Here is a 10,886-nt window from a genome sequence, read left to right as displayed (position 1 = left end):
TTTTTTGCGCATGAGTATAAAAGGGGAAGGAATGATTGTACAGAACAGCTGAATTTGCTACTGTTGTCCACGACGAACAATTTTATTAAGACTAAAAAGGTTCCACTATCCTCTCACTAAAGGGAAGAGCAGAGCTTGGAAAACCTACATGGGGGCTTTGAAGAGGCAGCGTCTGCAGCTGGTGGGGGCTCCAGAACCTGCCTGGGCCTCGCCGTAGACACGGAGGCTGCTGCGGGGCCGGGGGACGCGCGGGATCAACAGGACGGTTCTGCGGGTGCTGCTGCTCTGACACGGAACAGACAGTCCTAAGAGCTGCTCCCAGCCCTCTCTCCAACTGGAAGCCAGAGGCAAAACCATTTAATGTCAAAAGGCTCCAGAGCTGCCAGCAGCGGGGCTGGCTCTGGGAGCTGCTTTTGCACTAAATCTCTCCTGCCCAAACAGTCAAACCTGCAGCAGGGGCAGCCAGCCAGCAGGAACGGGGTGCTGCAACCACGACAGCGACGGGACGGCTAAACCAGGAGTGTATTAAGGCTGAACTTGTGTCTATAAATCCAATACAGAATTCCTCATTTACTCAAGCTGTGCCTCAAAACCCCTGGAGTGACTTACTGAAAAACAAAACAAGGACAAAACCTCTACAACCGACTGTACAAGGGTTAAAAGTAACAGTGCCCGCTCCCCCTTTTAAGAACAGAGTTTGTGAAACAGGGACGAGGAAGCGCTGAAGCCAGGTAAGGAGCTATTTACAGAGCGGTTTGTCACGCGGGTGCGATCTGCCCCGTGCTCTGCGCTGGGGGCAGCGCTTCGAGGGCGAGAGCCGAGGCTGCTGCCGGGATCCCCTCAGCAGCCGGGAGCAGGAGGAGGAGGAGGAGGAGCTGGAGCTCTGCTCTCGGCGAGGGGCGGCCTCGTCCTGCACTAGCGCCCTGGCACACTCGAAGCACGCGGAGCTGAAGCCCAGGGTGCCTACAGGCCCCGGCTCCCTCGTGTCACCTCCTCGCAATGGCATCCGGGACTGCCCGGGAGCAGCTGGAGCTGCCGACGCCAGCGGAACCGACGCTGCTTCCCCTGAGCTCCCCCCTGCCAGCCGGGAGCTGAGGAAAGGGCAGCCGGGACCCCCTCTGCCACAGCAGCACCCGCTGCCCGGCCCAGAGAAGTCTTTGGTTATTGAAGGAAGTCCTCAGCCTAAAGTCGTGTTTAGTTTTCTGCAGTTCTCCAAAATGGCCCCACGGAGCAAACCCAAGGCTTAATGCTTCATTTTAGCCCCTGAAGCCAGGCCGCACGCGGCTTCGGACGTAACCACTACTAGAACTACAAGTGCTGGAGTAACGTGGCTGGTGATGCTGACACCTTTGGTATGTCGAGTGCTGACCTGCCCTAATCCCCTCGGAGCCAGGACTGGGAATCCTTGCAGCAGCAAGTTTGCCAAAAGCAACTCACCCCTTCACTAACAGGACTGTGGAGTCGCACCCTGGATGAGATGTCTGCTCATTAAAGCCAGGTCTACATATTCCAGATGAAGAGTCAAAAAACTCTAGGATGGCCCAGAAACCTGGTGTCTGCCAGGGTGTCACTGGGCTGAAGTTCAAGATTTCCTCCTGCAGCTGTGCTCTCCTTCCCAACGCTTGTTATATTCACCATTCACCCTCTCATAATCCTTTAGCATCCCATCCCACTGAATAATACATGATCTTCCACAGTAAGTGCTACTTGACTCCCTAGTAGGCAACAAGAGACTAGGAGGTAGATAAAATATTAATTAACAGAAAGTACTCTTAGAAAACCAGAATACACCCTTCTCCACACAACATTTTAGCTCTGCCCTTTCACACGCAGCTGTCATTTACTTGAGGAGACTTGGAATATGCTCGGGATGGAGGCACACAAGGAATCTCTGTGCCCTCTGCATCACCGCTGGCTCCTCCTGCCCACGCCAGGCTGGCACGGGCACTTTGCAGCCTGTCATGAAGTCCCACCTGGGGCAAACAGAGCTAAGGAAGCCCAGCTCAAAGATCCACAATCCCATGGAAAATAAACACGCCAGCTGAGCCCTGGGGTGAAGCAAAAGGCTCAAGCGCTGACTAGTTGCTGGCAACACCACCTAAAGGAAAAGCAGTCACTACAACTTGTTCCTATCCCTCCTCCTGGAGGAATTCTAACATCTTCCACCCTTGAACTGCACCAATAAAACACAGGAGGGATGGGGGGGTCTTTACCCTTCAGTGCTGGGAGTTTCACTGAGGCTGGGGGCAGAGCTGCCACCGCTCGTCCTGCTGCCAGCGCTCCAGGAGCGCGAGGAGCCCCGTGTCCTCCCGGGCGTCCCCCCAGGCCCTGCAGAGCCCCCGAGCCTGCAGGGCTCCCTTAGAGAGCAGCACCTCTCCCCGGCCCAGGGGAGGACGGCTCAGTGAGCGCCTGGGGCTGGCTGACATTTGTATCTTGCTTTTGTTTGTTTGTTTTAAAGTGCAGGATAATTACTAAAGCCGAAGGAAGCCAGCCCTCTTCCTCCCTAGCCACACAATAGCAAAGATGAGAGTGCTAAAAATTCCGGGCACTTCTCCAGATGCTCAACAGGGCCTTACAATACCTACCATAAGCCCAATAACTTTTTTTTTTATTATTCTGGTTCTAGAACTACGTCACTTAAATACTCCAAATAATCTAGTTTGTTACATAATTTACAGACTTCACTGAACAGAAGTTAAGCTGCCTGGTCATGTACTGTGGCGGAGGGGCTGCTCACTGGTGCAGATGCGCCCGGTCGTCCGGGCGCTTGATGTGGATGCGCCGCACGCGCTCGATGCGCTCGCGCTCCTCGTCCTCCTCCAGGTGGTGGGAGCGGCCGGCGGCTCCTCCCGTGGCTTCCAGGAGGGCGTTGTCGGGTCCTCGCCCGTCCTGCGACTCGTAGAGCAGGATGTTGAGGGTCTCCTCGTAGATGCGGGCCTCGGGGAACTCCACCTGCCCCACAGAAACAAGGTTGCTCCGGCCTCCCGCCACGGGCAGCAGGCACTGCACTTTTTGCACCCAGTACCTGTACTTTTAAATTTTCCCAATTGCACTCTGCCTGTAGAAATCCTCCCCAGCACAAATGCTCTTGTTCTTTCATCTGCTTTCAACCCTGAGGTTGAAACAACCAACCAGCTGCAGGTCTGCAGGGCAGATTCGGAGCGCGCTCCCCTCGGGAAGGTGAGACGGTGCGGGCAGGGAATTTTACACTGGAGCGTAAAACGGAGCTGTCCAAGTGCACAAGTTAGTCTAACGCCCAGGGTTGGAAAGAACTTGCACTACAGAATAGGCCAAGTGCCCCAACCCCACAGCCCCTGTCCCTATGAGCCCAGGACGAGCTCCCTGGAGCTGCTCCTGCTCTCAATGGCACAACCAGGGCAGCGCTGAGAGCCCAGCGGATGCCATGGAGGGGCCTTGGGGAACTGGACGCGCTGGGTGAGCACCGGGGGTCCCTCGTACCTTCGTCTGCTTTTTCTCAGTCGCGTAAACAATGGACGTGCAGCAGACCTCGGCGATCTTCCGCCCCTGCCCGTAGAACGACCAGCAGCAGATCTCGTCCCCGATGACGTCCTTTATGAAGAGCACCCTCCCGTTGAACCGCAAGGACAGCTTGTCGAACAGCTCGATGTTCTTCAGCATGTTGTCGTCCGAGTTGCTGCGAGACAGCAAGAACAGCAGCAGTCACACAGGGTAATGGAAAGAGGGGTTCACATATAGCGAGCACTTAGCGGTCCACATGCCCAGTTTCCTTTGACTCACTGCATCTCTGCCACGGCAGGGTTTAGATTGGACATCCAGGGCTGCAGTGGCAGCTCACGTGACTAGTACGAGCAGGATATCCCGCTGCTGAAGAAGCACTAACGTGGCATTAAGGGACTGTGAATAATAGTGTCCAAGGGCACTGCGTTTGTGTACAAATGAGTACAAAACACGCCAATCAATCCATTTCTTCAGCTCAAGCTTAGCAGCAGCTGGAGGGTGAGAGCATCACCCCGTGCAACTTTTATACCAACATGGGAATAAAGGGGACAAGGACCCAGACTTAACGCTTTAGGACGTACTGACAACGCTGCACCATGGCAGCCACTCAGCAGCCTCTGCCAGGACACCTCAGCAGCAGAGAACCCTTCTGTCCAGAGATAGCACAAACTTGGGCTGCTCTTGACAACACTAAGCTCCTTTCTGATTCAAATTTGAAATTAATTAGGGAAAAAAATAAGTGCATGCCAGCACCAATCTGCCATTGGTTCTGACTGATGAAAAAGCAAAGCTTTTTATGGACTTCAGATCACGAACATCTTCAGAAAGTACAACTAAAGCTACTTACCTTGTATAGGAATATTTGTTGTTGCTTCTGTTATATAGCAGCTTCACTGCTGGCTGTAAAAAACAAAACAGATCAGTCAGAGGAGGTGCAGTAAGAGCTGGGATCTCAGCTCGGCCCCAAGACCACGCAGCAGAGGAGCTGCAGTATGAAACGTCACCATCAGGCCTAGACCCAGAGGGATTTTGTTTTTCTTGTTGTTGTTGTTGCTACAAAACTGTCATGTGCTGGTTGGCACCGGGACTGCAATTCCTTCCAATCCCTCCTGTGACTAGATCATAACTCATTCTTATCCTGTCTTTTTGCCAAGGCTAATCACTATCACCAGCCTCCACCCACTGCAACTAGCGAGTTTCCAGGAACAGCAGTCATTGATTCACTTTATCTAAAGAAGGCATTTGTCATTACTAATGAGTGGACAAATAATTGAAAGATCTGATAGCCCCGATGATCTGCTCGATCAGCCGGCTACCTACGCCTTCTGTTTATTACATAAAGTGAAGAAAGACACAGACAGGCCCAGCCTGAGCAGCATCTGACTATTAGATCAGCAAAAATGTTTAGTCTGCTGTAGGTTTTCGATACACTGCACCCACAGTAACTAAAGCACATGTATTTTAGGATAAGCCCATTGCTGGAAACTAAAGACCACCTTCTAAAGACTAGTTGGTCGTGGTTTCATGCACCTTTTGGGGCAACAGGCCAAGACTCACCCAAGACACAGCACAGCTGCCCTTTCTTACCTTATTAGAAGTGGCTATAAGTTTTTGCTCTTCCTTGGAAGAAGTGATCACCGGGACCTTGCAAAACGGCTCATATGCATCTTTGTTCTGCTGAAACAAGAATTCACCAGCGGCTGAGTGTAGCCAGACCTTAGGGCACCATCCCCATTAAGCGGGAAGGTCCTGTGTCCTCTGAGCTCAGTGCCACCCTCTGTGCGTGGCGGGACACCCCGGGGCCGCCGGGCTCCTCGTGACCTACCTGCAAGGCAGCCTGGCACTCGTCCACCAGCCCCTGCACCAGGTAGTACTTGGCCTCTGCCAGCAGCTCCTCTATCTCCCTGCGGCTCTCGGGCAGCGGCACGGCCCCGTCGCGCAGGTAGTTCAGGATGGTCCCAAAGTGCTTCCCGCAGCGGTCGATCAGGATCCAGCCTAGGGGAAGGGGAAACGCAGAGTAGAGCAGAGCAGAGGAGGAGAACACAGCGGGAGGGGGGTCCTTCCCGGGCGGAGCGCCCAGAGCGGAGCCTCGGGACCACGAGGTGCCCGGGAGCGCTGCGGCGGGCAGGAACAGATGGACCCCGAGGTGGGAACGCACCGTCCCTGCACCTTTCCAAGGGCACAAGGCAGCAGAAAGGTAGGAAGTTCATTCGTTTTCTTCAGTTCCCCAATAACTAATTAATTGAAACAGAGAAATAAACACTTGCACTCTGAGAGCAGCCCTTCCTGACCCGCTGGTCTCGTGCCCTGCCCTGTTACACACACGTGTGGCTGCTCCTAGAGCAGAGCAGCCCCAGCATGGCAACCCGCCACCTCCCACGGACGTGCAAGGGGCTGGAAAGAGACACACAGCAGGGACTTCAGCAGCGCCACCGCAAATCCCGTCTCACATTCCCAAGGAACACGGCAGTATTGGTAGAACAACTGGGAACCGGCCCAAAACGACTCAAAGAAACGATGCGCGAGCAAGCGTAGAGCAGAAGGGACACCCAGCCCCTGCCCTGGAGCCCTGGGACACTGCTGCTTCCTGGGAAGAGCCGAAAGGCAGCGGAGCTCCAGCCGGGAGCGCGGGCTCCGTCCGTCCCCTCCTGCTGCCTGGGCCTGGCTCGACCCTGGAAGCGCTTACGCAACCTCCAGGCTGGAGTTTCCATAAACGAGGAGCAGGCCAAACTCACGGGCTGCGGCTCAGGAATGCGGCGAGAAAACGCTTGCGGGGAAGCAGTCATATTTTGAACAAATAAGGAAAGTAGGTTAAAGCAGACCCTGTGTGTTGTGCATGAATGGAATTACTAATAAATCTGGATATTTGGTTAAATCTGGAAAGTGAACACAGCCCTTTCATGCCGCCCTGTTGAAAAGTGAGACGTCCCACCGCAGTTTACTAGAGACTTTCCAGCTCCCTCCCTACGCTTCTGTCTCCACAAAACACCCCGTGCGCTCACAGCTGCCACCTTCACAGCCCACAGAAACAAACTGGAAAGCTGGAGGTTGAGAAATCAAAGGAAAGAGCCAGCAGAGCAGAGGGCACCCACTGCTCGAGACAGGGCTTCAGAGCAGGAGCTCCCGTTGTAACGAGACGAGGGAGCACGAGCCATGGTGCAAACCCAGTGCCACCACGGAGACATGGGCAACGCTTAGTCAAGTGCCCCAGGTGTGCAGGGAAGCCAAGGGCAGGCTCAGGGAGCAGTTACAGTCACCAAACGTCTTTGTTTTCATCTCTGCTGTGATTCCCTCTGCAGGCTGTAAAAATCCGCAGCAATTTCATGTTTACAGATGGTGAAACCAAAGCAGAATTGCTCTCTTGCAGTTGGGGGGGAAGGGAGGAGAAAATATTTTGAGCAACATTGCAAAATACAAGTGGCTGCTAAAGCAGCTTTCAAAAAACCTTCTGTTTTAACCAATCAGCCTAAACAGAGAGCAGAGAGAGGATGACTCACAGGACAGCGACCCTGCTGCTGCTTAGTGCAGCTCTGCGGAGCCCCAAACTGCCTCTCACCTACGGTCTTTTAAAGCCTTTTCTTAAATTGTGGTACAATAACCATGCCCTGCAATCCATTTATTGAGGTGGGAATACATAATCCAGGAACTATATGCACACATATTCGATTATTAGGAAATTAATCCTGTGTTTGGCAAGAAGTCCCAGGGACAGGGTGCAAAAAAAAGAAGCTAAAACAGAGCACATCTTCTGATCAAGCTGATGCAGCAGCATCCTGGCACGGGGATAGCCTGACCGCCCAGCCTTACAGGTAAGAGGCCAGAAAGCACCCACTGTCTAAGAGCAGTGGGGAGAAAGGAGAAAAACGCAAGGAAGAAAGAAAGAAAAAAACACTTTGCAGTAAGGATATTCTGGAAATAGTCCCGAAGACCTGGAAAATTCACACCTTTCTCCCTCCCTTTACAATTTTCAACATGTGCGGATTTGCTACAATCCACATCTAAGGTGAAAATAATCGCCTCCTATCTAGCAGCAGGGAATTCAGCTATTTCTCCTACAGCCCAAGCAGCAGCACGTTGTGACTGTTAGATGTGGAGGAAGAGCCTGGGAGATGGCCCCGGGCTCAGAGGAATGGATCAGGACGAGCAGGGTGGCACATTCCACGGATCCTTCAGAAACTCGGCTCTCTGCAGCTTCTCTGCAAGTTTGGCTGCTCTTCCTGAGCAACATTTTGTTCTGAGCCAGATTTGGGTGGAACCAGCGAACAGCATTTTGAAGAATTGCAGATAAAAAGGGTTTCCTTTAACAGCTCTGATGCTATTGTCCTGGTTTCCAACAACATGCCAGGGAGCGGGAGATAAAACAAGAACTACTGCGCTGGGAGTGTCTCACTTGCACCGTGCAGGAAGCGTCCCATTCCTACTTAAACATTAACTGCCCAAATGGGAACAATCCCATGTGGACACGCTGGGATTCGCAGCAAAATAAGCTTGGGATCTTCCACCTCGAGCACGGTATTTTAGAGGATTAAATCCCAGCCAGCAGTATTAGTACATTAGCAGTAACAGTGTCAGCTGCTCCGCGGGCAGAAACGCCTGTATCCAGGCGGAGCAGTGAATTCTGTGTTTTAGGAGCATTGTGGAAGAACAGATTCCCACCTGACACCTCTCCATTCTTCCCAGGGTGGAAACGGATTCCCAATTGACAACATTTTTTTCCATTTGACCCACAAACTGGCTTTTTAACATAACCTTTAGCCTTCACGGCAGCAGAGGTATCTTGATCTGGAGTCCAAAAACCACAGCTCTAAAGGTAATCCTATGCAGTGGCTGGAAGCTTGTAAAAGCCACGGGATAACAAAATGGGAAAATGCAACTTCCTCCTGCTAAAACATAAGCAGTTCTAGCTAAAACAGGAGTATTCTCATATCAAATCAAGTTGTGCTTTTTTACAATTTTTTCTCAAAGTCCATTTCCTCCAATCTCAGGAAAGTTCATCACAAAAGCTTATTAAATCCATCATTTCTTCTGCCTGACCTCTAGATACAGGCTGAGTATATGCTAGAGCTGTCAAAACTAGGCCCAATAGATCAATCAAGTAACACATTTTCTACACTTTCAGCAAATTCAAACAATACTTCTCCAATTAATTGCTAGAAAGCAATTTTGAACCTTTAAGATAGGTGGCATAGTAGATCCTGTTAAAGAAAATGTACCAAGTTCACAAATAATAATTATGGGCAAAATGCCAGCACAGAAATAGAAACTTGTGCTTTGAATTAAGGTCCGTGACAGTTCGTGACACTCCCATCATTTAAGAACACTGATAGGAAATTACCCTCACAGTTGCAAAGAGCCATCATAAAAATGCCTCCTTGCAGTTCAGTGGTGCAGCTAATGTTTAAAGGAATTGCAACAGAACAAAAAGTCAACATATTTCACAAGGAAGCCAAGTATCTGAGCAGAGCTCAGAGCAGAGCAGAGCTCAGATACTTCAGAGATACTTCAGAGATGGCAGTTTGATACTGGGCAGATTCTTTCCAGGCACCTTTAGCTGGAGACATCCATGTGCTGCCAGTAGTACCTGGAGTGAATTTTCCGAATTTTCACAACTGTTTTTATTTTAGGGAATCCAGCAATGACTACTCTCACAAGAAAACAAATCTACATTTCAAAGCTTAGCTTTTAGCTCAAGAGCCCTACAAAGTAAATTTTCTCTGTAAGTGCCTGATAAGGAAACCAGACAAGGGAACCACCCTCTCAGCTTTAAAATATACAAGTGAGTATACAAGATATACAAGTGGCTCAGAGCTTCTTAACCATTATCCTAACCATTTTCTGTAGACTTAAGAATTTAGGATAGAATTTTAAAAAGAAAAAAGATAGAATGGGGCCTGCTCTGGTCCTGACAGGGACCTGTGGACTTCATGTCACCCTCTTGTTGGACCACTAGCCATTTTTATCTTTTGCTCTGGTGGTTTCTTAGTTGTATAACCAGCAGCTGAAACACCGACACGACGCAGCCATACGTGGAACGGTGACGGGAGGCTCCGCGCGCGGTTTGCTCCCGAAATTGTTCCTCGAGGCGGGAGCGCCCTCCCTACCTTCGCTGTCGGTGAGCACCTCCATGCGCCCGCTGAACATGGCCTTGAGCATGGTGTCCTGCTTGGTGAGGGTCTGCATGGTGGTGTAGTAGAGGGCCCCGCCGATGTTCAGCTTCACGTACTTGGAGCTGGGGCTGGCGCCCTTGAAGGACGTGGTGCGGGTGGCCGCCGCCGGCACCGCCGAGCTCACCACGCTTTCTCCCGACATCTCTTCCTGCGGACAAGGAGCTGCTCGTTACGCGGGCAGGACCCCCAGCCTCTCGTGCCCTTCTCGGACCCCCAAGGAGCAGCACAACCAGCACCGGGACGTTCCCCAGCTCCTGGAAGCTCCTGACTTGGTGGGTTTTAGCACCACAAGGGTGAAACGGCAGCGTGCTGCTGGTGGAGAGACCCAAGGCAAGCGCGGGCACCACGCAGCTCCTCTCCCCCTCTTGGAAAAGATTTTAGGTGTTTTAGACATTTTACTGAGCGGCTAAAGCACGCGCGGAGCCAGGAAGGCGCTCTGGGAAAGCCGGGCAGTGTTTTACACTGTGAAAACCAGGACTTTCCCACACCAGATAAGCGAGAAGCTGCGCTCGCCTCCTCCCAGGCTTACAAAGCCCACACTCTTCCTCCATGTGTAATCCAAAATGGGCAATTCCCTAACACGGAACATCTGGATCTAGGAAACTTTCCGTGGTGAAACGTGGACGACCCTGGGGTTTTCTCGGAAGGGTTTTCCGCAGAGCAAACGTGGCTCCGCGGGCAGCGGGCACGAGCGGCCGCCCTCCTCCCTGCCCTCCCTCGGGGCACCCGATGTCCCGGTGTCCCTCGGCCGCTGTCCCCGCCGGGAGCCCCGGCCGCCGCGGCTCGAACCGGCTCCAGGGCTGCACGTTCCCACGGAGAGCGGCTCGGCGCCGGCAAAACCGCGGGCCGGGGGGAAGCGCCGCGGGCCGGGGGCAGCGCCGGCCCCATCCCCGCGGTACCGGCCCGGCCCCGCCGCCCCTGACCCGCCGCCGCGCGGGGCTGCGGCCGGGCCGAGCACGGGCCGGCCCCGGGGCCGCGCCTGCCCCAGCGGCGGCTCCGCGCTGGACCCCGCGGCTCGGCCGGGACCCCCGGAGGGGCCGGGACGCCCGGGGGCCCCGGGCCCAGCACCGCCCCCACCGGCGGCGCGGGCCCCTCCAGCGCCCAGAGCCCCCGCCCGGTGCCCTCCCCACCCCAACGCGGGGCTCGTTTCCCCCCGCCCCGCAGCGCCTCCCAACGCGGGGGAGGACCGGACCGGACCGGACCGGACCGGACCGGACCGGCCCTCCCGGTCCCCATGGC

The 10,886-nt window shown here is 53.5% G+C and overlaps 1 protein-coding gene across 2 annotated transcripts; it reads right to left on the bottom strand.

Moving 5' to 3' along the window:
- Positions 1-2,437: 2,437 nt before the first annotated feature.
- Positions 2,438-9,790, bottom strand: KCTD10 (potassium channel tetramerization domain containing 10). 2 transcript variants are annotated; one of them, XM_010217619.2, is made up of 6 exons: positions 9,582-9,790; positions 5,306-5,475; positions 5,068-5,157; positions 4,328-4,380; positions 3,460-3,655; positions 2,438-2,952 (listed from the first exon to the last, which is right to left on the bottom strand). In XM_010217619.2, the coding sequence occupies exons 1-6, from the start codon at positions 9,787-9,789 to the stop codon at positions 2,734-2,736; spliced, it is 936 nt and encodes a 311-aa protein (XP_010215921.1). In that variant the 5' UTR covers position 9,790; the 3' UTR covers positions 2,438-2,733. The 2 variants fall into 2 exon arrangements, with proteins under 2 accessions (XP_010215921.1, XP_010215922.1); XM_010217620.2 differs by having other exon boundaries at positions 5,068-5,154.
- Between the last annotated feature and the right edge of the window lie 1,096 nt (positions 9,791-10,886).

This window comes from Tinamus guttatus, unplaced genomic scaffold (genome assembly GCF_059628265.1).
Source record: "Tinamus guttatus ecotype Peru unplaced genomic scaffold, ASM5962826v1 Tinamus_guttatus_pri_ptg000223l, whole genome shotgun sequence".
Lineage (NCBI taxonomy): Eukaryota > Metazoa > Chordata > Aves > Tinamiformes > Tinamidae > Tinamus > Tinamus guttatus.
Note: the sequence above shows the minus strand (reverse complement) of the source record. Positions and strands in the feature narration are given on the sequence as shown.

Coding starts and splice junctions, on each gene's coding strand:
- KCTD10 (XM_010217619.2), bottom strand. CDS start 9,789: ATGTCGGGAGAAAGCGTGGTGAGCTCGGCGGTGCCGGCGGCGGCCACC. Junction 4,381..5,067: donor TTATAGCCACTTCTAATAAG/GTAAGAAAGGGC, acceptor TGTTTTTTACAG/CCAGCAGTGAAGCTGCTATA. Junction 2,953..3,459: donor CTGAGAAAAAGCAGACGAAG/GTACGAGGGACC, acceptor TCTGTGGGGCAG/GTGGAGTTCCCCGAGGCCCG.